This window comes from Ceratina calcarata, unplaced genomic scaffold (genome assembly GCF_001652005.2).
Source record: "Ceratina calcarata isolate Rehan_Ccalc_2016 unplaced genomic scaffold, ASM165200v1 scaffold25, whole genome shotgun sequence".
Classification (NCBI taxonomy): Eukaryota; Metazoa; Arthropoda; class Insecta; order Hymenoptera; family Apidae; genus Ceratina; species Ceratina calcarata.
This window is the reverse complement of record NW_017147017.1, coordinates 515,172-541,394: the sequence shown is the minus strand read 5'-3', so window position 1 is coordinate 541,394 and position 26,223 is coordinate 515,172. Positions and strand designations below refer to the sequence as shown.

At 36.7% G+C, this 26,223-nt stretch overlaps 2 protein-coding genes across 19 annotated transcripts; both read left to right on the top strand.

Annotated features, from left to right (window-relative positions):
* Window positions 1-51: 51 nt before the first annotated feature.
* Window positions 52-7,115, top strand: MBD-R2 (PHD finger protein MBD-R2). 6 transcript variants are annotated; one of them, XM_018021117.2, is made up of 16 exons: window positions 52-694; window positions 1,026-1,524; window positions 1,605-1,739; window positions 1,893-1,919; window positions 2,533-2,633; window positions 2,764-2,849; window positions 3,167-3,575; window positions 3,635-4,039; window positions 4,121-4,132; window positions 4,244-4,963; window positions 5,033-5,164; window positions 5,290-5,367; window positions 5,536-5,959; window positions 6,035-6,327; window positions 6,496-6,720; window positions 6,793-7,115. In XM_018021117.2, exons 1-16 carry the CDS (start codon window positions 361-363, stop codon window positions 6,912-6,914), a joined length of 4,002 nt encoding a protein of 1,333 aa, XP_017876606.1. In that variant the 5' UTR covers window positions 52-360; the 3' UTR covers window positions 6,915-7,115. The 6 variants fall into 6 exon arrangements, with proteins under 6 accessions (XP_017876606.1, XP_017876600.1, XP_017876603.1 ...); XM_018021111.2 differs by having other exon boundaries at window positions 6,035-6,423; XM_018021114.2 differs by lacking the exon at window positions 1,893-1,919 and having other exon boundaries at window positions 6,035-6,423.
* Window positions 7,116-7,726: 611 nt separating this feature from the next.
* On the top strand, window positions 7,727-25,996 carry msn (serine/threonine-protein kinase msn). 13 transcript variants are annotated; one of them, XM_026811880.1, is made up of 21 exons: window positions 7,727-8,446; window positions 9,265-9,330; window positions 11,179-11,235; window positions 11,759-11,803; window positions 11,878-12,160; window positions 12,250-12,461; window positions 12,555-12,783; window positions 12,850-13,110; window positions 13,224-13,405; window positions 13,877-13,897; window positions 14,580-14,717; window positions 14,831-14,934; window positions 15,127-15,197; window positions 15,387-15,463; window positions 16,515-17,327; window positions 21,473-21,622; window positions 23,510-23,723; window positions 23,795-24,015; window positions 24,091-24,408; window positions 24,486-24,785; window positions 24,865-25,996. In XM_026811880.1, exons 1-21 carry the CDS (start codon window positions 8,381-8,383, stop codon window positions 24,946-24,948), a joined length of 3,912 nt encoding a protein of 1,303 aa, XP_026667681.1. In that variant the 5' UTR covers window positions 7,727-8,380; the 3' UTR covers window positions 24,949-25,996. The 13 variants fall into 13 exon arrangements, with proteins under 13 accessions (XP_026667681.1, XP_017876617.1, XP_017876615.1 ...); XM_018021128.2 differs by having other exon boundaries at window positions 15,106-15,197; XM_018021126.2 differs by having other exon boundaries at window positions 14,532-14,717; window positions 15,127-15,185.
* The last annotated feature ends 227 nt before the right edge of the window (window positions 25,997-26,223 follow it).

Below are 26,223 nucleotides of genomic sequence, written 5' to 3'. Positions count from 1 at the left end.
CGTGCGCAGTGGAACCAACAATGCGCAGTTTTCTATTGGTCGACGAACAATGTAGTAAATGAAAAATCGGGGGATGACGCCATGCATCGCGTGGACGTAATACTCGATTACTCGTGCTGATATCGAAGTTTCATGCGATTCCTCGTTGAATATCGCTGATCGATTAGTGAGATACCTACGTAATCGTGCCAGTTTGGTGTTTTTGCGAACGTCGAAGCATTCGAGTTTCTTCCCAGTTAGAAAAGTGCGTGTCAAAGTGGTTGCCGCACGATCGTTCGTCCCGTACTTATGTTTCGTTTCCACATACACGTTGGGTAATGTGTTTCCGCGATACGTTGCTATGTAGCACCGGCGTGAACGATGCGGCGGCGTATACCGCGGTCGCATGTTAAAAGGATGCCGCCTACGGGAGCGATGAGAATGGCGCGCAAATGTTGCGTGCGTAACTGCGAGGCCGACGTGCAGGATGCGCGTGCTAGAGGGTTGCCGCTACACAAATTTCCGAAAGACACCGGCCTGAGGAACAAATGGTTGGCCAGCGGCGGTTTCGACGAGAGCTTCAAGCCTTCGCCGGCCCAATTTATTTGTCACAGACATTTTAAACGAGCCGATTACGAAGCCGCTAAAGGACAGAAATTACTTCTGCGTAAAGGCAGCGTTCCCTCGGTGTTTTCCAACTACGATAATCATCCCGGTGCGTATTATTTCCTTCTCGTCTCTTCTAGAACACTGTCAAATTATCAAATTTGGATGTCGGAAAGCTTTATTTTACACGTGTTCGTAGGGTTCTCATCCGGTTTTATTTCTCTCGTTACTACCGTGTACTGTTTATTTCGTCATCTTTCGCTATCCTACTAAGCTCATTTTTTATCGAACATACACAGTGTCGTTCAATTTTTTTATGTTTGTTCATTGTGATATTTAAACACGTGAACTTGAGCAATATTTTTAAATATCTAAACCATTTCATTTATTAGGAAAATAATAATTTTCTTACTTTATTACATTCATTACTTCTCTTATAGATCCTGTAATTATGTCTGTGAAATCGTCAACTTCGTATGCTCAAGAAGATTTAGATCTTATCAATTCTGAGATTTTAAACTTGGAACAATCTGTACCTCAGTTAAATTCAGATGCCAGAACACCAAAGTCTGATAGCTGCGAGGAAACTTGTTCTTCTCGACCGGAATCATCAATTGACTCCTTCAATTTGTTGGATTCAACAGACGTAGTCGACAATGGATGTAAAACTTCAAATTCGAAAGAGACTGAATCTACTGCGAAACAGGAGTCAGAGATACAAGTAAATACTGTGGCAGTACAATTAGGAATTGTCGAGTCTAATGATATAAAACACACACAAAAGGATTTAACTGTTAAAGAAGAATTGAAAACTATTAAAGTGGAAGAAAAAAAAGTGTTTGACAAACCAGAAGAATTGAAGCCAAAAATTTTTAATAGAGGCGGATTGAAATTTTTTCCTGGAGCCAAATTAGAAGCAAAGGATTTCAATGAAAAATGGTAAATTAATTTAATCATTGAAATATGAAATGAACAGTGAAGTGAATTTTTGTAAATAACTGTACAATGTTATGTTACAGGTATACAGCAAAGATCGTTGAAACTGATTGGGATGAAAGGGAAGTGCTGATACGTTTCGACAAATGGAGTACGAGATTTGATGAATGGATACCTATGGATAGTTCTAGATTGCGTGTATTGCAAACACAATCAAAGTAAGTAGACATAATTCAATGAATATCTGCGACGAAGTTACCCGAATTAATAGAAGCAGAAAATAAATAATTTTCTACACAAATAATTTTCGAGTTGATTCTTTGTGTAAATTATATTTCTTCGTTACTTACGGACCTATTCTTTTTTTAAAGCGAACAAATCTGGAATGTGCCATCTCCGTAAGTGAATATAGTATGATTATTAAATAGGTGGTGGATGTAGGGGATTTTAGAATGTTTTCTGTATAATTATTATAAATAATATTCAATGACATTGATTGCAATAGTAGTAACAAACTTTTTCTTTTAATTTTATGATTTTTCGTAATGTTTAGCTCATAAATACTTGTAGTTTCATTATTTAAGTTACAGTACTGAAAAAAGGAAGAAACTTTTCTGTTATAACAGCAAGAACTCAATTTTCAACAGAATATCCTAATTTACATGTAGATACTATTTTGCAAAATATTTTGTATAGCACTTTATCTTTACTTGATATCGGTTCGTTAAAGTATTTTCTCTTTCATAACGATAACTGTTGAAGTATTTTTTGTTTGCTATGAATATAGTATAAAGTATAGGATCAGCATAGGTTTCAAAAAGAGAAATCTATAAGAAGACGCATTTATAGAACGCGCGTAAAATTTTTAGCAGACGTTAAATAATTAGACAACGAGATCGCTGTTTGTAAGAGAAACTGTTTCTTTGGTACAATTATTTTTATTTATATATTATTACGATAATGGTCGACCATATTTTTTAATATGGTAATAGATCGATTTAAATCCCTTAGGGAAGCAAAAATGAAAGACTTTTCAGTGGGAGAAAGGATACTTGCTACGTGGGCCGACGGCAGAAAGTACCCAGCGAAAGTGAATGCCGTGTTGGGAAACGGTAAGCTCGATCTAACCTTAACTAAGTAGGTGCGATATAACTAGCTATATTATTAGTTTGACGTTTCTTGATAAGGCACCTTTCTGACTCGCGAGAATGGTGCCCTTTTAACTTTTAATTACTTTTATAGATAGGTACGATGTTCTGTTTGATGATGGATACGCGAAGACTATTAAATCGTCGAAAATGACAAAAATCGCTAATACATCGACAAAGGTATAGTTATCGCAGTTAGGTTATGTTTTATTTATCATTAATATGAAATACAGTCTGCTATAATTACATATTTTTCATTCATCATTATTAGAAAGTGCTCAAACAAAATCAGGCCTTCAATTTATTTCATTAGTTTCATTGTTGGCAAAAATAAAAATTGAAGGACATGTATTTTTACAATCTTGTGTTTCATTTGGAGAATGAGTAATTAATAATTTAATGAACGTGCAGTATATGTTTAATGTATATTGTTTAAACCTATAATATTGCTGTAATGAATAACATTTATAAATTCCATATGGTTTTACCTGTTACAGCAATCTAGTCAAAACGAAGATTACATAGGAAGCAAACAGGAAAGGAGAGACAAGAAAAGGAAGCATACAGTAATGGAGTTGTTTCATACGCATTCTAGAAAACGTTCAAAAAATGATGCAGATAAATCAGCAAAAAAGGAAGCAGCCCCAGTTAATGATAATGGAGACTATTTCTCATTGTCAGATAATAAAATCGATTTGGATGGTACCATGTTTGGAGCTTGTTATGATCCAGGCACAGATTTGTTAAGGGGATTTGATACTAACGTATCGAAAATGAAAACTTTACCTAAGAAGAATAAAAAAGAGATACCTAAGGTCGAGGTAGATCAGTCAGATGATGTGGGACCTGAATGGATAGATGGAGAGCCTCAGGGGACCGAATCTTACATAGTAGATGGGAATGATGGTACGCTGAAAGGAAAATAGAGATTTTTTTGCAGTTCTTTTTACATTTGACTTTTGCAGGACCACGTCGTTCGATAATAGTTGAAGATAAACGATTACCACCCGGATGGCAGAAGCATTTTACTCAAAGAAAAGCTGGTACCTCTGCTGGAAAGTGGGACGTCTTATTTCTTCATAAATCGACTGGGAAGAAATTTAGATCTAGAAACGATATTAGGGTGTTCATGGAAAATCAGGGTCAGTTCGATTTCGATCCTGAGAAATTCGATTTTTGTATTCATCGAAAAAAGAGAAATCAAAACCAAAAAGTAAAACAAGAAGTTGTCGCTGAAACCCCCAAAAAGATCAAGACTTTATTACCTAAATCGAAGGCAACACCAATAACTGATAATTCATTGGCAATTCCTCCCAATATACCTGTTACAACTTTAGTCTCTTCTTCGACTACGTCGATTACAGATGGTGGTAAGATTCCATTTGTCTATTTAAACTTTATATATCTTATCGTGTCTTATTGAGTTTATTTTTCATGCTTACTTTCATTAGGAGTAATATATTGTAAGTACTAAAGGATAGTAGATTTTACAAGCAAACATAATGTGTTAAAATGTTCTTTTAAATATGTGAATTGTTACACGGTTAAGGAGATTATTTTTCATTTGTTAACAGCTGTTTTTATCGGTGGACTTCGAGTAGAAATGGAGGATAGCGCTTATAAATGTCCGAAAGAGGGATGTAATAAAACATTTAGGAAGGAAAACCTTTTGCAGATGCATATAAAACACTATCATCCAGAGTACTCGAAATTTTTGGGGTCCACACCGAATGTTGCTGATCTGGCTTATGCGAGGACGATCGGAGAGTCGGTCGAAGATATTATACCGAAAAAATCGAATAATCTGTTAGAAAAATGTAACAAACTTGGCAAAAGAAAATCTATTCAAGATAAATTATATGCTTCATCGCCCTCGGTGGCGAGTACTACTGCGCCTGTGTCGCCGACAATAGTTGGACCGGTAGTAGAGACAGAGGACGAAGTGGACCAAATAGAAAGATGCAACGATGTACAAACAGAAGACATCAGGATGGATAGAATGTCTCCAACTTCTAGTCACAGTTTAGATATGGACGATGAAACTGATAAAAAACGAGACGACACGTGTGCTATGTCGCCTAGTACGTTATTCGATATGAAAGTCAGAGAAGAAAAAACGCAAAGCGGCATTAAAACTCTTCTCCCAGTGAGACCAGCTGTAGCTTCAGATGCACAGAGAATCGACAGATCAAAATCTCTGGATGAAACTCATATTGATAAAATGAAAGGCCAAAGGAAACGACAGTTATCAGAATATAGCTCTGATTTGTTAAACAGGAGTAAGAAAAGACACGGTAATTATATGACAATTATCTTTGCACGCTTTGTCATATTAGATTTATAAAATATATGTGTTGCGACAGGCATTCAAGAATATACTGATGAATATGGTGATATGGATGATAGTGGTATGGACACGGAAGGTCCTACTACGCTCATGTACAGATATAGTCGCAGAAAATCAGATTCAAGAAGTGATGAAAACAGTCAGAGTAGTAAGCTTCATTTAGCGTATCAGTTTTAAGTTTGAATAATTTTCATGGTTACTAAATTTAGTTTTCATTCATTCATTTCTGTCTTATATACAAGTATTTCACCATTTTATTATTTTATTATTTAGGTCAACTAAACGATTCTCGTGTTGAAAAAGATGATCCCTTGAAAGGGGATGGTAAAAAAGATACAGTTGACGGGGAAGGTATATGTTTTCTTTTTTTCTATGCTTTGCTTTATTGATTTCTTTCATTAATTTTGGGTTTAATTTGTAATATAATTTAATCAGATGTTTTTGAAATATCATATTGAATTGTGTATGAACTACATGGAGTAGTTACTTTTTTAATACATTAAGTATATATTTTTGTAGATAATGAAGGTGTAATGATGATGATTAATGGCGAAATGGTAAAAGTGGAACAGCTTCGTAGAGAAGAGATAATCAATTGCACTTGTGGATACATGGAGGAAGATGGTTTAATGATACAATGTGATCTTTGTCTGTGTTGGCAACACGGTCATTGCAACGCAATAGAAAGAGAAAAGGATGTACCTGAAAAATACGTTTGCTACATTTGTCGGAATCCGTATCGGCAACGACAATCCAAAAAGTATTTCCATGATCAAGATTGGATAAAAGAAGGAAAACTGCCAACATTGCCCAATCGAACGAAAAATCAGCATCGAGTTAACGAAAGGACAGCCATGTTAAAGCGTTCTTACGATTTGATTGCTGCTCTTCTACACATACAACAAGTTTTGCACAGTTTACGAGTGAAGATTAATGTCGCACAGTAAGTATTATCAGAATTTTACAAAAATATGAAAATAAGAGTACAGTGATTAAGTGTAGTGAAATTCGTGTGCAGAAAAAAGGATCATCCAAAATTATACCTTTGGGCCAAAAATTGGGAGAAGATTGAAGTATTAAAACCAAGTACATCGCCAGTACCAATCATGGAAGTCGCGAAATCGGGAAAAGATTTTGTGGATATACCTAGCGATGTCGACATAAAGTTAGAAACAAAATTCACTTTGAAAGATGATCCTGATGAAAAATCGATAGCGTCGGATTCGGAACTAATGAAAATATTAGAAGAAGATAACGCAGCTATGGATGAATCGAAAGTTACACCTAAGAAAGAAGAACTTGAACCTCAAAGTAAGAGTCACATTCTTCTCGATGCCCTTGCAAAGAATGATACCTCTGAAGGGAAGTTGAAAAATTCATTACCTTCAGAGGTGAAAATGGATACAGGTAAAAGCGAATTTTATATTTCATATTCTCATTATAGCGATATCATTATATTCTTATCGTTTGCTTATATAGGTCTGTTGACTAACGAAAGTAACGTGTCTGAAAATAATGTATCGACGTCGACGAATCATGAAGAAATGAATGATAATGAATTGTCGACACCATTGCAACCCTTTATACCGCAACCAGAAGCGCCGATTGACCCAGGAGAATGCCGGATGAGATTGTTAGAACACATAGAAGATTTTCAAAATCATATAGACGCAAGATTGACATATATCGAGGCACAAGTTTGTGGTTAGTAAACTTAATGTAATTTTGTATAATACAAAATGTATAATACTTAATATTTATTATACTCTTACATAGCATTGGAAACTATGGATCCTGAAGATTTACCTACCTCAGATGTTCAGCCTCGAACTAAACAAACGATTCAGATGCTTCTCCGTGATTTAAATACAGTTCGAAAACTAGCTGCTTTATGTTGAGTACAAATTACATAGTTAAAAAATCTGTTTAAATAAAATCTAATTTACGTTTGTAAAAATTCTTACGCAAGTCCCAGCGTTGCTTTCATGATCTTGATTGCTGCTGAAGGGATCTTATACTTCTACTAAGGCCTGTAATCAGAAATATCAGGTGATTGTTTTATATTGTATATATTATAAATATATAAAAATTTCAAGATATGTAATAGTATAACTGTAATGTAAAATAATATTAATTTCTATTTTATATGTAATTACAATTAAATCGATTATTCTATAATAAATTATTTATAATTACATTCAATCTTTATCATCAAGTTTCCGTACTTTCTCAAGCATTGGGAAACTGATTGTTAGGAATGGAAACTGATTATCATTAAGTAGCTGGTAGACAAAGAGAAGTATTCAAATAATCCTAACACAGCAATTGTTTTTATAATAAACGTATATCGGACCCTCTGTTTCAACACAGTCATATCTTAATTTCTGTATACTTTATTTCGTTTTAAGTATAATATTAATTGGTAGAACGAAAATATTTTCAAAATATATCATACATTGAGCGAAGAAGAAGAGTATATTGGTTTATAATACTAAAAATTAAAAAATCAAGTGCATTGCCACCATCATAGTTCAACGCGGTGACGTTAAAGGAGTAGTTATTTAGCGTAGTGGTGTGTATTCACGAAAAACAAAGACAGTGAAAATATTTGCCATATTTAAGAGCAAGAGAGGTATGTGTGCGCGTGTGCGCACGCCTAAGAACGAAGATAGTAAAAGGGAACGTAAAGGAAGGAGAATATAGAGGCGTACAGTAGCAGCAGCAGCACTAGCAGCAGCAGCAAGCAATACGACGGGACGTAGAACGACGAACGACCGCTGCCGTGGTGTTTGGGCTCGGCTCGGTTGTGCCGCATTCGTTATGACGATACGATAATCCAGCGCTTAGCGCTGCGAAACGTGTAGTACATTAGTTGGAATTAGTCGATCGGTGACATTTTATATTTTATCGAAATAATTCCGAAGGAATGTAATAGTGCATTGTTTTTTCTAATCCGGTTGCGTGAACGGCGGTGTTCTTTCGTTGATCGTTTAAAGAGTTCTTTCGTGCGCCATGTGCCATTGCTTCGTGTGTATTTCCTTTCTCCTCGGATCACCGCTCGGTTAAATCATTTTTACGAAACGTATATCACAGTTTACCGTTTACCGGTGGGTCAGCATCTTTTTCGTTCGGTTTTCATTGAAATTGATACTACAGTGATCTTGGGTGTTTTGTGTTCGGTGCGAGTGCGTGGAATAACGTCGTCTCTCTCTCCGCCTGGCGTTCTGTTCTTTTCTTACATTTGGCTTACATACTGAAAGGAACAAGAATAATAACGGGAGAAGCCGAAAAAAGGAGGATAGACGGTGGATTTGCTGAACTCGAGTAGAAAAGATCTCGCGAGGAGCGCAAGTGGCGTATCAAGATGGCGCATAATTTGGCACCGAGCGTCAACTGTTCGCTTGACGACATTGATCTGAATGCTTTGAAGGTATGTAAACGTAAAAACGACCATCGCTTACGTTTTATTTATCGTTCGCGGATGCGGCATTGAACGCTGAATGTTTGATGACGCGCGAGACCTTTTTGTACTTTGTACAACGCGATGATCGGTAATTAACCTCGTAGGAATAAACGATGATTATTATTTCTTGGTAATGCCACGGCGTTAAGTATGAAGGAACGAGACACTAAACTTCTTTGAATTTGTCATGTGCGCATTATTCTTTAAATGATAGAAGCTGAAAACTTCTGTTCGATTGTTGACCCTTTTTCCGTTTTCATTTGCACAAGGTGCTTACAACTTTTATTAGTGATTATTTTTAACAAACGTAACGACATACGGATTTTACTTTGACGCATTATCAAGTACATATGCAAATAAAAATATCGTCGTGATATTCTTGCTTTACCACGCATAAATTTACGTATTTTACATCTTATCCGCTCGTTACTTTTTATCATCTTTAATTTCCGTTTTTTTATTTATAACGTGCACACTATGTGTGTGTAGTGCGCGTTACGTGCGCACACGCACGTAGTACGCATAAGTAATGTATAAACAAATAAGTGCTATGCAATTTATGTCAGTACCCTAGAATAAAGAAAGGAAAATTGTTTTTTTATTCAAGATAATAAGTGAATTACAATTTCGTTTTGTCTGAAGAAAGATTTAAATAAATAAATATATCCTTGAGATTTCGAGACGATCTTTCTCTCGCGTGGAAGAAAGTAAATCGAAATACCATATGTATTTATGTCGCATACGCATGCAAGTATATTTATTTTGCATATGCGTGTATGTTGCAGGAACCAGCCGGTATCTTTGAACTGATAGAAGTTGTTGGTAATGGTACCTATGGCCAAGTTTACAAGGTGAGTAAAAATCCACAAATCGAAGAAATCCAATAGATATAAAAATAGTGAAGTAAGTGAGAAATTGGTTGACCTAAAAGATTGAAGAAGTTGATGAATCAGTTCGAAGAAATTCGAATTGTATTTCTGATTCAGTGTTCGATGCTGAAAAGGATTCGTGTGAAAAACCGGTCTTTCAATAGAAAGATGCATCACGCGGTATTAAAGCGCGTTTATGTATATATGTGTAATTATGTGTTATCAATGAAGTGACAGACAATGATGATATGAAAAAATCAATAAAGATACAAAAACAATTGAAGTCGTGATTGACGCAATTTGTACGGTCATAGAGCAGTATGAATCATTTCTAAAAACTTCTTGGAAAAGGTATCTTTGATCAAGCAGTCGATCTTAAACAGCGTATGCGTTAAAAATCCGTAATCTCAACCGGAAGAATGTAAAAAATGAATCGTGTAAGAAACACGAGAAATTCTAGTAATGCTTTTATGTATTAGAGATTCCTATCTATATTTTTCCCTATAGTTCGAATCATTGTTATGCATTCTACATTATTTAAACAATGTAGACGATTTACTAAGAGTAATTAGTTTTTCATTGAGTTTGTTGCGAAATTAATTTTTCACGTCGATAGGCAACATTATATTCCTTACTTTTTTGTGTTGTGTGATGATAAAGAATAAGGGGGGAATGAGGAAGAGTGCGATGACCTACTATTGATGACGACATAGAACGAATGAAACAGTCGTGCGCATGAGTACAAACGATTAACGCTGTACCGTCAATTCGTACTGGTTCTGGTTCCTCAATTGTTTAAATCATCCGTGGTTACGATAGCCGGGCACTATCGTTTTTAGGAAAAATTATCTTATGCATTTCAAAGTTGCTTGCAACGAATTAGTCGAAAAGATTGTACGAGCGGGGAATCTTGACTGTAATGAATAGCGAGTATACATGTGCTCGATTGCCGTTCCCAGTGCACTACAAATGATTTGATAAAACGTGCATTACGTTACGTTATCGTGTAACAACGTAACGCGTTAATTCAGTAAATAGATTAGTACTCGAACAACATAAATTCTTAGTCAAATGAATATTGATCGTTCAGTATCATTTATTCTTAGCACAATCGTAGAACTAATTAGTTTATCCGATTCAAATGAATCTTGCAATCTCGCTTATCGATTTAATAATGCGCTATAGAATATTGTAACGTCGTGTCGAAAACAAAGGCATTCCGAGATTGTAGGACTTCCTGATTCTCACAGACTGCAGTAGTTTCGTGAGATGGTTCTACTTTTTTTTCGTAAATTGTTGTTCTTCTCCTTGCATTCTTCCAATTGTCATAAAGCGAGATATTAACAGATATTTTAATCTGCTAATGAGCGTATTTTCTTTAAGCCGATGTTATTTAAACGTATAAATTATAGTGTATCATTCCGATCGTATAAATTATTATATCCCAAAATAGAGAAATATTTGAAGATGAAACTAGCCGTACAGTGGGCTGTGAATCAAGTGAGATCGAGCGTATGAATGAATCTAATGAATGGATGTCACTGAATGAACGAATGTCTCTTTCGTGTTTACGTTTCCTTTTGTACTAATATTTCATTATTTCTCGTTATTTTTCATTCTTCGTTACAAGTTAATTATGCATGCGGGTTCGACACGAACCATGGGTGTAGATATTATATTATAATTTTTGTGGAACGCATATTTCAATACACTTTATCAAGATTAGCTTTTATCAAATAACTATTGATATTATTAATGTAATGAAACAACTGTCATTTATTAGATATTTGGTTCCCATTAAATATTCCATTTCGATTCTTCATTCCACAGGGTCGACATACCAAAACTGGCCAACTGGCAGCCATCAAAGTTATGGATGTCACGGAAGTAAGTAATGATCAATTACAATTAATCAAGTAACGTAATGGATATTTGCAAAATTCACAAATCCGGTTTTATTATAAAATGTGAAGCTCGGCCCGTTAATGTTTCAACAAATTGGTTTTGGACGAAGTAGTGACTATGATTGAACACTATGAACTATTTGATATGTAATCGTCTGACTACTTGTATGCTGAATTCATCCATTAGCGGACGTCAGCGTGATTACTGACCTGTACCACTAGCAAACCATAATTTTATTGAATAAAATGAAAATAAACATAGGGAAATACAGCGAACTTAAATTAATAATAATTAATACGAGTGAATTTGATTTATTATTACACTGGTTTGAGATTTTTTATCTCTTAGTCATGGAAAGTTTATCCTTGAGAGACAGATACTAAATATTAAGACGTCATTACACTGTGTCATTAATGGTAATTGTGTAATAATAAAAGATTGATAAGATAATACATGATCATCGTAATTGCGAAAGATAGTAAAACTTTCCTATCGTTTGTTTTAGGATGAGGAAGAAGAAATCAAATTAGAAATAAATGTGTTAAAAAGGGTAAGTACAGGGAGAATGAATTTTTTTATATAAAATGAAATCGAGGATGAACAAAATTACATGCTTTCTTGCAGTATTCGAATCACAGAAATATAGCAACGTATTATGGTGCCTTCGTGAAGAAGTCATCGCCTGGGAAAGATGATCAGTTGTGGTTGGTTATGGAATATTGCGGAGCTGGCTCCGTCACAGATCTTGTCAAGTCAACTAAAGGCCAGAGTTTAAAGGAGGAATGGATCGCTTATATATCGCGGGAAATATTGAGAGGACTTAGTTACCTTCACAGCAATAAAGTTATACACAGGGATATTAAAGGACAGAACGTTTTATTAACCGATAATGCTGAAGTTAAGCTTGGTACGTTGTTTCAGACTCACTGATCAAGAGTTATTTCAGTTATGAATGATTGTCAGACAGTCTGTTATTTAACTGTTATTTCGTTACAGTTGATTTTGGAGTTAGTGCACAATTAGACCGAACAATAGGCAGAAGAAACACGTTTATCGGTACGCCGTATTGGATGGCTCCAGAAGTAATAGCTTGCGATGAAAATCCAGATGCTACGTACGATAATAGAAGTGATCTTTGGTCATTGGGTATAACGGCTTTAGAAATGGCCGAGTCACAGCCTCCGCTTTGTGACCTTCATCCAATGCGAGTGAGTGTCTGAGCATTTCGTTGTTATCGTGCTATTACTACTCTGTTTTGAGAAGGTTTCATTTTTATTGATTACACTTAATTCACACGAAAGGCTTTATTTCTGATCCCACGTAATCCACCACCAAGACTTAAGTCGAAAAAATGGGCGAAGAAATTCCACGGTTTTATCGAAACGGTTTTAGTAAAGGATTATCATCAGCGACCGTATACGGAACAGCTCCTTAAACATCCGTTTATTCGGGACCAACCGACCGAAAGACAAGTTAGGATACAACTTAAAGATCATATTGATCGCTGTAAAAAGCGTAAGCAGGAGAAAGGTAGGAAAATACGTGTGTTAAATTTATAAAATAGAATTATATTTAATCGTTTATTTTGTTGTACAGAGAGAGATGATTATCGATACAGCGGTAGTGAGAACGAAGAGGATGAGCCAGCATTGGCTGGCGAGGCGTCATCGATAGTTCAAGCACCTGGCGGTGACACATTGCGTAGGAACTTCCAGCAAATTCAAGAAGGTAGGACTTTGACCCAAGAAGTAGCTCCGCAGCCGCCTGCTGCTAAAGAGAAGCCGAACAGCAGATCTTCAAGAGACATACCAGAACCGGGGCCACCTGCGCGACCTGCCATTCCACACAGATTAATCGGTGCGTTTAATATTACTAATAGTGGAATTGTACTACACGTATTGACATACAGTTACTATTCGAGTATTAAATCGTTATCTTCAAATGTTACGTATCGTTTTTGCGTCGTGTAGTAGTTCCAGACCCACAACCACCGTCTCGGCCATTACCGCCAACGCCCAGAGATGATCCGCGACAACCGCATAAAGTTTCGACCCCGCCTTCGAATCATCAACCCCTTGTCGGTGGAGGGGGGAGTGGAGGTTCCGGTGGTCAAGCTGCGTCGCAACGGAACAGCCATGTATTTAAACCTATGGTAAGATTTTTGTTTTTTTCTTTTCACACTAATTCTCACCTATGATATCGTATCTCGTCGGCTCTTAGCACATGCCGATAAAGATGAATTTATTACCCTAGTTTATGAAGATCGTAGAACTGTTTTTATGTATTTTGGCCTTCTTGCACTATGCCTCTCATCGACTCCGTATATCGTATTATATACGTGTGTATTATGTTATACACACGTCTCTGTGTCTTTCTTCTGCTACATTCTCATGAACAAATACATATTTGTGCCAGTAGCACGCGTGACTTTCTTTCTATTTTGCTACCAAGTGATTGGCGTGCACGCAAACTTAATCGCACAGTTCCTAGCGCGCGTACATTTAATACCATTTACATACATACATATTACATGATCTTACACATACATACACGTACGAGTTGCATTCGGATTTGAAATTATTTGGTTTTTATTTCTTTCTTTTCATGTTCACACGTACCGTAGCTGCCGCCAAGGAAACCAGAGGTAAGAACACGTACACTTATATTTCTCCCTTCATATACATTTACACGTATTCCTCTACTTACGCGCAATGATTTTAATTGTATCCAGGTGCAATTTGTTTCACAAATGCACACGCTACAATGTAGTCTTGTAATTCGCTTGGCTTATTTCCACGTTAAATGTCAATCCTTCAATTTTCATTTTAGTACACGTTTATCATTTATCATTTGTCATTAGCTTGTCAATGTTTTGTTGACCTAAGGGTAATTGGGTGCTTCAAACAAATTCCTTGAATGTGAGCTTTTGTAGGGGAAAAATGAATAGTTTAAATAATAATAATGTTTATCTACGTTCGTACACTTCGTATTATGAAATAATGTACGCAGTTGCCGATAACAGTAAACGCCTGGGATTTCTTTTTATTATAAAATTACATGAAACGATAATACGTACAGTTTGTTATAGCAACTGATTTATAACTTGGGTATAATTCATGTATAAGATTGAGGTGGATAAAAATCAGCTTGCATCTCTTCTATCGAGTTCTCTTTGCTTCGCCTGGCTGGTTGGTTGGTGGCAGCTTTTAAAAAAGAATTGTGTCGCTGTCTCGGAATAATGACTAACGGGGTTGTGCGTGTGTGCGTGTGGGTGGTAGGACTTGGACATGCTGGCCGCTCAACTCAACGAGCTTGGTGTGTCACAGGGCCCAGAGGCCCCGCCAAGGCCGAACAGGCAGCATAAGGGCCCTGCCGCATCGTCCACCTCGAATTCTGGTCAGCCCGCGAGCAGTAACGATCAAAACAACAAACAAATGCCTCAGTCTTCCAGTACACTCGATCAAGTTAGTATTCTAATCGATCATTCAAGAATTACGCAAAGCGATCGATGTTTTAATTGAAATGTAATTCGTCTTTATGTTTTTGTTAAAAGCCGAAACTGTTTCTTCTGTTTCAGGCTCTGTCGGTTGAGAGCGACAGCGATGATGATCTTGAAGATGCAGGAGGGAACAACGCTAGGAATGATGGCACATTACTTGCTAGCGATCCACCGAAGCCTTTGTAAGTAGATGAAATAACTAACAAACAGATAAAAAAACCAATCAATTATACATAAGTTCATCTAACTAATTTCGTTTGATTTCATCTTTCATTTCATGCTTCGAATCGTCGCCATTCGTCACGCCGCGCGTCATCATGATCTTCTTCATTTTTATTCCCCGTCGGCTGCAGACCCGAATTTTCTCCTTTCAGACCATCCGCGGACCCATCGACGACGTCGTCGCACAATGCCCAGAACTCGCACCTCGAAGGTAAGCTGAAAGGTACGACATCCAGTTTTTTATCTTTCCCATAAACGGAGATACGTATAACTTCTAAAAATCGTTTACAAATATGAAAATGATACGCGCTTCATAATGTGTATAATACGAATGAAATTCTTAATGTCAATTTCACTCGGGACTATTTTTTCAATTGCTCATTGTGTAAACAAATTTTTTTGTTGCACACAGGCGGAGCGCCAAATCGACCACTTCCGCCGACTCCTGACGAGGAAGAATCAGGAGATCGTACGCTAGTCATGAAACGGGTAAGTAGACTTATATATCTGTACGGAATAATGCAAGTCAACGTAACATTCTTTAGCGCCTTCTTGTCGTTTTTTATGTGTATTGAATAATGAACACGGATCGATTTACGTACACCGATTGTAATATTTTACGTCTGTGTTATTTATTATTTCCATTCTCATAGAGCATTCCATGTATTCTTTTTATTCTCTCCGTTCTTGATTATGCTTCAATTGAACAATAAAATGGAAACGGAAAAGACGAAGGAAATACGAAGGATTGCGATGTATCTATGAATACGTACATATAAATTTATATCTGTTGTGTTGTATGTCTATTGATAGTTGGAAACAAGTCAGAAATATTTGTCCATCTGCATCTTAATTACTCTCGTGCAATTCTAATGCACTAAGTTGCCTGTACATTTGCTGTTTTCATTCGATCATACGACTGATGAGTATGTGTTGCCACATGTATATAATTATATAGGATGTCCCAGGGCCAGTGGTACGGAAAACTAGGGAGTGAATCTATATGTAAAAATAAGCCTAATTTTTGCACGTAAAATTACTCTGTCCGTTTGTGCTATTTTCGTCCTGGGATGTTCTAGCATATACATACACACATATGCTGCTATAGCGCAGTGGTGAAAAGAAGTCGGCGAAATCAAGAATTAAGAGTATGGACTTGTCAAATGCAGTAAAAGATTCGTTTGAATATTTCTTTCAGTAGTTGGGCAAACAGTAGGATCTCGGTTCAAGCTTTATCTAGCTTCACATTTCTCGTGGACTATGATTATTTCACATAACATCGTACAAATTACGGTAGATGTTATCATTTTTTATCTCGCTTCGTATGGAACCGGTGTCACCACTACGTTAAGAAAGTAAATAACATCGATCAATTGATACATACACTTGATCGCAATGCACTGCCAATATCACATTAAGCTAGTCCGCGTTTCTTATACCACCGCACGCTAAATCATTATACTTCATTTTCGTGTGAGTGTTTCTTCTTTCTTTTTTTTTTTGTCATTTTGATTATCACCCTGGTGCGCGCCTCCCTTAGAAACTTAGTCAGATGTCAGACGATCGCGGCACCAATGGCAACAACCGACGATCCGAGGCTGACGAGCAACTCCTATTGAAGGAGTGGGACTTCACCCGCTTCTTCCAGGGTTTTAATGAAAGGTTGGATAAAATAAAACAGGAACACCCTGTGCAAGAACCCGCGGAGACGAACAACAAGTCCGAGGATCATTCGTCGTCGTCTTCGGACAAAACATTAAGGAGGCAAGAACAGTTGTCATCGCGTAGTAGAAAGCACGAGAATCATTCGCAACAGCAACAGCAACATCATCATCGAAAGCAACAGCAGCAGCAACAGCAGTTGAAAGCGGTGCACAGACGACAGGAGAGCGACTCGAAACTTGGCAACACGTCCAGCGCTTTCGCGCGTGCTTTCCGCCGCGAGAACTCAGACTTCTTCCCATCCACAAGACACTCCGCATATTTACAGAAGTCGGACTCGTCGAGGTCGAGTATATTCTCGAGTGGTAATAGACGTGGCAGCGAAATAAGCGTCGTCGGAATCGCTGGTAAAAAGGGAAACGCTGTCAGCACCGGTGAACCGGTGCTAACCGACTTTGCGTTCGGACGAGACGGTCTGCAGAGGCCTCGACGAGAGAAAACCGAGAGCGAAATTGTTTTTGGTAATAGACACGAGGGGAGAATGTTCGACTTCGGACGCGATAAAGACGACACTACGAGAAGACGCAGTTGTAGACCATCAGACGCGCTTTCTGCCGCGGTTGACGAAGCGGGAACTATTAAGTCTACAGCCAGTACAACGGCTAGCGAGTACAGCCCCATTGTCACCCAGGTCAGTCCCCCCTATGAGCCCTGCCTGTGTGCTTGCCTGAAAGATATATACACCTATACTGCATTACCTTTATTCTATACCTTCGATTTCTTTCACCGTCGCGTCAGTTCTCATCGTCCGGGTACTTATATTCATCAACACTTCCGACAGCTGTCCGTCGATATATTTCCTCGAACTCTAATCATTGCTTTATAAGAAATTGATAACATATTTGATTAAGTATCATAAAATCTGATAGGGATTTGTTCGTCCGATTACAACACTCAATTCATTTAAGAGTTCGAATTTAATGTAAATAAATAAATCGAATTAGATCAGTTAACTTGCTTGTTAAATATAGGCATATCGACGGACAGATATTGTCATTGAACCTTTATACCCGTTCTTTCCAACATCTAACGGCATACAAAAATGAACATAGAAAGCTAGTCAGCTACGCTCGAATTTTAGGCGCATTTTCTTCTTACCTTCCTGGTCTTTATTTTTCTCAGATTTAAAGACATAAGTAGGATACGAAACTATTAGCGCTATCAGTACTATTAACTCTCCTACTATTTTTACTAGATTATTTGTTCGAACAAAGTTCGTACGAAGCTTTATAGAGAACTGTTAGAATTATTAATAATAATTTACCGATGAAGTCGACAAAATATTATTCTGTATTATTAATAATCTAACATCGTTATTGTTGTAACTGAGGATAGGGATTATCTTCTGGTTAACACTATCTTATAATTCTGCTTTTTGTGCGAAACATTCTCATATTATTTGTTACTTAATGTTAAAATAACGCGTTAACCATTCTGAGAAATTTGTTAATTAAATTTCCATTTATACTACTATGTCACTCATAACATGATTTCATGTTTAATCCTTTGCTACGTAACATCCGTTACAATACTTGAGAGGAAAAGAGAATACATAAAAACTGTATAAGTAGCAAAGGGTTTTACAAACAGTTAATATTAACTTTTATGCTACTACTGTTATTACTAATTATCGTCATCGTTGTTAATGGCAATAACAAATGTAAATAGCTATAATTAATCATGCTTTCATTCTATTGTAACATGGTCAAGATTTGCTGTGACATAAGAATAACTAAGATAATGAATACGTATTTCATCGGTTCTTATTTATAAAGTATCACTAACTTCGTTGCAATATTTTATAATCTTATTTGAAGTGAAAAAAAATAAAATAGTTGCTCTTATAGAAATAAAAAGTAATGGTTTGCAATGTTTCCTGAAGATGAAGTTAGTGAAACGATATATGCATACGCGTTTTCATTAATAAACTATTAAATTATCGTGTAAAAACTACTGCGGTAACTTATGAAATACTTTAGAAGTATGTAATCCTGAACGCAATTAGGCTTGGGTAAGGTGTATGGAAAAAAGTGGCTTTATTTGGAAGAGTTCTAACATTCAAAATGTAACACTTCGATCAGAACGCGCTATTTCTAGAGCAAGGAAACATCACCCACTAACACACATCAATATATCATCGTCAAGCATCACCGTCTCGCCACAGCTACTCCGTTTCTTTTTAGAACTAATCCCTTCCTTCCTTTCGAGTGATCTACGTTTGATTAGTACGCAGAGAAACAGAGTAAAAAAAAAAGACTTTATCGTTGGGACGATTATTGTTATTTCGAATTCCCGAGAGAGAAAGAGAGGAAGATTAACCGCATGGAATTTATTTGAGAGGATGTCGTCCGTCCTGTTCCTACGTTACATCGTGTGAAGGGAAACTGCTAATTACACTACGATCGCCGCAACGAAGCATCGCGGGATTCGGAAAGAGAACAATTTCAAAAATGAATTTCAAATGCAAAAGTGTGTTCCGTATACGTGCATACTACGTCCTCACGCATTTCTACGCAGGTTCGACATTCATTTCATCGTCGTGGATCAGTTCTTCTTCATTTACTTTCTATTTTCGTTTTCTTGTACAACGAATTTCATAAGTGCGATTCATGTTCAATGGTCCTTGGATTTTCACATCTACTGTTTTTTTTCAGTCTTCACAGGTTTCTCGATTTTCGCATTAAAAAGATGTACAGGATCAATCATCGGAAGTTAATTTAATTTAATTGTCAACACAGTTATATGTTCAGTTCAGTTCTGTATTTTTAGAACAACATAGCGATCAAGTGTCTTTTTCTTGCTTTTTGCATGATTAAAATCTCGAAACATTTATGTTCCTTTCTCTGTTGTTTTAACAATGGGAATTGAAAGTGCATGTTTTTTATTCAAGCATCTGTTGGTTTCAACAATTCTCAAGTTCAATTTATGTCGCGATAGACTTTCACGAATGTATCTTCACGAAAGATTTTCAAGTGTTTTTTATATCAAGAGGGGAGGAAAGAAAGACATGAATCGATTAATACATTGCTGTCTACAGATATCGATTCTATCACGTAATTCCTGCTTCTTTTTATTTCGTGAAAAGAAATTAAAATATTGATTGCAAATAAATATTACTAGTTTGTATGAATGAAACTTGGACAGCAATGGATTAAACGTCAGAATGAAGTGTTAATTGTGCAATTAAAAAGTATGTACAACTTGAGTTAGAACATAAGAAAAGGAAAAAGAAGAAAGTATTCGAAAAAACTGAAGTACGTGTGTGTGTGTACACGTATATGTATAGACGTCAACGTCGAATGCATATTTATTTAGCTTGCACATATTTTTGCGGTAGCTGTGATACGTAAATCATGATCGAGACCACGTTGTCTTGCATGAAGCTTTCGTTTTATTTAAATGTATGTAACTTATGTAAATGCTGTGCGCGGCATGTGCCAGGCATGCTTTTTTATGTTACATGTTCCTTTGGCATGGTGTGAGCTGTGTTTTTTATTAACGTAATTCATTGAAACCGATTGTGCTAAAAGTTATTTAGCTTTGAAATGAAAAACTGACTTGGTCCGAAATACGTCAGAAGTGTTTCCAATCCCTATATTTTATGTGTATTTTCAATATTCAATACAATATAAGCGATGATAAATTATTCTTCACAAGCATTTAAGGAAGCATCATGCGGGCAATAACTGGCAATCAGAATTGTGTGATAAATTCTTATTTGTTATAATTTTAAAAGAAGTTAGGATAATTATTGCTGCGTGTCAAATAAATGTATCTCTCGTGATTAAGTTATTTGTATCTCGCAGTAAAATGAAATGTATATCGTGATTGTAAAGTATGATGCCTTTAGTAATTGCGTTGTTGCGTTTAGTTTAAAATAGTTCAAGTAGTAATGCAGCATTTAGAGGATTATATTTTCATGTACTTCATCCCGTTGCACGCTTGTTACTAATGTTATAGATATAAGAAGACCTTACAATTGCTTATTCTCTGCTTTGATTATTATTTTAAAAATGTGTTCCGTTATAGGTATGTTACTAGTAGATAAATGAAACGTATAGAATTTATTATTGATGATTAATTTGTTATGCATGAATTCGGTACATCTATGTTTCGCGCGATATATTTAAGTATATAAGAATTTTATCTTTTATTTTTGTATGCGAGGAAGAAGAAATCATTTATTTTTCTCGGTTTGGACTGGCAATCCAATTATTTTATGTAGTACATTGTATTATCGTGTACTTACACTCTCTGTTGCACTCTCGCACTCTTATCATGTTTTTATGTTATTTTTTCGCTTGTATTTTCAATGCTGTTGTTCACCCGTCGTGCTCATTTTCCATAATTTCATTGTGTACCACCCCTTTTCATACTGCGTTCCCTTTTGCCTCTTTCAATTCTTGAAATCTTTCAAATATTTGTTTCATCGCAATCTGCTGGTTCGTGTTAAAACCTGAGTTTTAAATGAATTTTAGAGATACTTGCGAGCAAGTTTCATTGAATTAATTTAATCTATACAAAATAAAGAAACAAAGAGCAAACACGCTAAAGTTTGCAATTTACCTGGAAGCATTTCAGGATTGAATAATTTGTCTTCTCCGTATTAATATTTTCTGCAATCAATGCATAAGTAAAAATAAAAGTTTACTAATTTAATAGTTCGCCTCTAATAAAAATTCAGGTCTTAAAGCGATGACAGTTATCCTTTCCTGTTGCTGTTTGCTTTTCTGATTGAAATTAATTATCGTTTTAAATAAATTTATACGTTTATAGAATCGAGAAGGCGATCGCTCGAGAGGCGGAGGCAGCGGTGGCGATTTTCAGAGGTCGGATTCTTCCCCCGGGTCACGGCCCAGTTCCGTCTTACCGGACCTTCTTACCTCGTCACCGGGTCAACGACAGGATAAATCAACCAGCGAGGAGGTCAGATACATGTTAAATTTATTCACACCTCTCCATCTTTCGTCTCTTTTGTACATATACGCGAATGTGCAAATCTCCACGCACTTAGGCTCGTTGAACACGTTTGCTACATGGGGATCATCGTGATCGCTAATTTTGTGTTTACTCTCACGATGGTATATACATGTATGTGCCTCGCGTAAATAATTAATCCTGTTCAAGAAATAATCACGAACGTCGAACGAAAAAGATAAGTGAAAACAAATACGAGGAGCTAACAAAGCATATTTTAGAATAATTATTAATTGCTCATTGTATATTTATTTTGCCACGTTCTTGTATAGCTCCGTTCGGCTACATTGTTTTCTTCTTCCTTTGCTTCGCTTCGACGCACTTCTGCCTTAATGAAATCCACATATGCAATATAAAAAAGATTCATGATACGTTTTACAATATCCTCTGCAGGATATTGATAAGTATATTTTATTTTACACGAATTTGAACATATATATATATATATATATGTATATTTCACTCATTTGCACATAGTTTAAAATCACGCAGTACTTGACTTCGTAAGGATAAATATGCGAAATATTTTACCTTCTTGTCTTCGATTATTTTTTTTAAATGAGGAACGAATTATTTTTTTGCACCTTCAGATTACATAGTAGAATTCCGCTTTTAGAGAAAAAAATAGGAAGTATGTTTGATTGTTTCGCTTAATAGTAGTGCTGTATTTTTCATTTTGTAACTTTCTTCATTTTGTATGTTTCGTCGTAGTTGCTATGTATAATTGGATCTTTAACAGTCATACCTGTTATTATATGTTGTTTAACATTTACATTGAATAATTGAAAAGAAAACGCTACCTGAGTATCTGTCATTCATTAAATTGTAAGGAAGAGAAGTTATAATGGTTTGAACTGATTGAAAGATTAATTCGAGAAGTATGTTCTATCAAATATCGCGCAACTATCAAGAACAAGTGCATTTTCTGATTAATGATAATTAATCTTGGGCCATTCGATTCGCTATTTTACTAAGAAAAAAAGAACAGAAAAATAAAAATCCGCGTGATCAGTCCCATTACGTTTGTCAGCGTGACTAATTCAGGATTCTGTTGTGTGTTGTGGGACGCGTGGGAGCTCTAATCAGAAGAGCAGGGCCCTTTCTACTGACCATCCCAATCCCAATACTAATTACAATGTAAGTATTCATTCGATATCGATTTACAATTCAGTGTTGCTTCTGCCTCCTCTTTAGAACAAACGTTTCTCCGCGTGCAAAGGAAAAAAAAGACGAACGCAACAAAATCCTCTAATATGTTTTTCTTAACTCTCTCTTCACCGTGCATCGTGCATGGGATATTGATATTTTCTCACCCACTATACCAGTAGTTGGTTCTCGTTTTGGTTTTGCGGGCCCTTTCACGAGTACACACTCTGCAAGTCAAACGAATTTCTAATTCGATCGCAATTACAGTGCTCTCATTTTCTTTTCCCTCCTTTGTTGCATGTTTGTTCACTCTCTTTTCTTTGTTCACGTCCTCTGCTTACTTTTTACTGTTCGTTTTACTGCCTCGTTATTTTTCTCTGTTATTTGTTCCATGAAGCTCCTGAGATTGTGGAGCACAAAAAATGGCAATGTTTCAGTTCTATTCTGCATCCAAGATCAGTAATGTCTCAGACTCTTCTGTTGTACATTTGGTTATTTACTCTTATCTTCTAGTGTTGATTCATTGCATGTTATTAGATAGTCCTTAAAAATTCTCTTTTATCGGTAGCCCTATCGATTACCACGGTACTTTGTGTTTATTAATCACAATATATTTACTTGATGGTACATTATCGATTCGCACTGTCTGATTCCTAAATGGCCCTAATCTCAAAGTATTATTTGTTTCAGTATCGGCAAGCGGTTAAATCAGCGCCTCCATTTGCACTTCAACAGAAACAGAGATCTTTCCTCACGTTTGGATTTGGTGCTGGCCCGGCTAGAAGGGAATCTCATGTAAATGTCAACGTCACTCCGACCAGCCACGATCTCGCGTCTGACACGCCGGAAATTCGCAAATACAAAAAACGCTTCAACAGTGAAATTCTCTGTGCTGCTCTTTGGGGTGAGCATACAACAGCATATATTTGTGTTTTACTGTACACGTATGATTTAACCGACCATACTTTTGTATAGGAGTGAATCTGTTAATTGGCACGGAAAATGGTCTCGTACTGTTGGATAGAAGCGGTCAGGGCAAAGTGTATCAATTAATAAGTAGAAGACGATTTCAACAAATGGAGGTCCTCGAGGGACAAAATATTTTGGTTACGATTAGCGGGAAGAAGAATCGAGTACGTGTATATTACCTCTCCTGGCTTAAAAGCAAGATCCTACGAACGGATGGTCACAGCGACGTAAGTGTTCTTTGTTTTTACTTCTACGTTTATTTATTATAGCTTGCTAAACAATATTCATAAAAATATATATAGCAAGTCGAACGACGCAATGGTTGGATCAATGTTGGCGATCTGCAAGGCGCGGTGCATTTTAAAATAGTTAAATACGAGAGAATAAAGTTTCTCGTTATCGCGTTGAAAGATTCCATAGAGATATACGCTTGGGCGCCGAAGCCTTATCACAAGTTCATGGCTTTCAAATCGTTCGGTGAACTGGCGCATAGGCCACTGCTCGTCGATCTTACCATCGAGGAAGGTACAAGGCTAAAAGTGATTTACGGTAGCGCCGACGGATTCCACGCTGTTGATCTGGACTCCGCTACAGTTTACGATATTTATTTGCCAAAACACGTAAGGATCTGTTTGACTGATGAATTATCATAATTGTCTTACCGTCATGAATTGAAATGATGGATTTTTGGTTGCAGACTCAGGGACCGATTTGTCCACATTGCATTGTCGCATTGCCTAACAGCAACGGCATGCAGTTATTGTTATGTTACGATAACGAGGGTGTGTACGTAAACACTTACGGTAGATTATCTAAAACTATGGTCCTCCAGTGGGGTGAGATGCCGACCAGTGTCGCGTACATCGGCACGGGACAAATAATGGGCTGGGGTAACAAGGCCATTGAGATTCGAAGCGTAGAAAGTGGGCATCTTGATGGCGTTTTCATGCACAAGAAAGCTCAGCGGCTCAAGTTCCTTTGCGAGCGTAATGATAAGGTACGTGTCGCCAAACGCAGAAATTAATTAATATATATAGAATTACAAGTAAATGAATTTTGAATTGTTGTTTGTTCAGGTATTTTTCTCGTCGGCAAAAGGCGGAAGCGCGTGCCAGATTTATTTCATGACATTAAATAAACCTGGCATGGCTAACTGGTGATCCCGAGTGTGGCCAGATCTGGCCCCAAAATTATCATTACGAATGAGGACAAGAAATCCTCCTCGTGACGTTTCGAAACGCGTATCATCGCCATTCATGTCGATTCGCTTTTCACTGCCAGGATCGAACGCGACAGAAAGAAGCGGAAGCGAACACTGTTTGTATCGGAGTTATCGACATTATCAAAACCACGTACAGTCTAATTATAATTATCATTATCATTATCGTCATCGACACTGTCGTCGCCTTAGTTATCATCGTCGACGGCGTCGTCGACGGCGCGATCACTGTTATCGTCATCGTCAACGTCACCATCACCACTACTACCATCAGCATCATCATCATCTTCATCAATATCATCATCATGATTACCATAACTACTATCATTTTTACTCACAAAACCATTATAATCGATATCGATATGTTTGCTCGAGTAATTGCACGCTAAAGGGGAAACCACAAATACTCGGTGAAACGTCTCGAGAACTGTTGAAACTGTTTTCGCAGCGCGTACAAGGTAAGCTAGTATTCGTGAATCGATTCTTGAAAAGATTTCTCCGCTTTTTTAACTATTCATCTTACGCGATACAACTTGGCGTATGAGAGAAAGAAAATGAAAATGGTTCCTTCTGTACCGTAACATCTCTCTTGGAGAGTAAATAAGAATAAGGTACGTGCACAAAATTATATTTTAACCATTCACTCACGCATTCATCTTGTTACGTACATGAAAAATGTTTCAAAGATAATTGTTTTAAAAAAATCGAATTCCCAACTTTTCGTCTACACTGTATGATTTATTGGTTGCCTGCAATGAAACTGATTGTTCCGGTAAGGGAAAGATATTGTACAATACCAATGCTTTCGTCTACGCGAACGAAAACACTTTCCGTAATAGTAACAAGTGGCTGAAAACTTTTCCATGATACTAGAGGGGAAACGCAAACTATTTCGATAGCTCCAAGTGCAAATACGCGAGCAAAAATACGCAATGTGAATGAATATTTGTGATTTACCGAGAGAGAGAGAGAGAGAGAGAGAGAGAGAGTGTGAGAGAGAAAAAGTGGCAGAGAGAACCAGAGAAGATGGACGCGCGCGCAAGAGTAAAGGTCGAAGATGGGGCGCATGCAAGGTATGTTTTCTTAAAGTTATTTTCGTTTAAACGTAATTCTTTTCCATTTATTATAAAGGTATATTATATCATACAATTGACGCAATGTTATTCGGTTCGAAAGTATCGCTCCTGTGGCGTAAAATAGCGTACCATCATCGCAT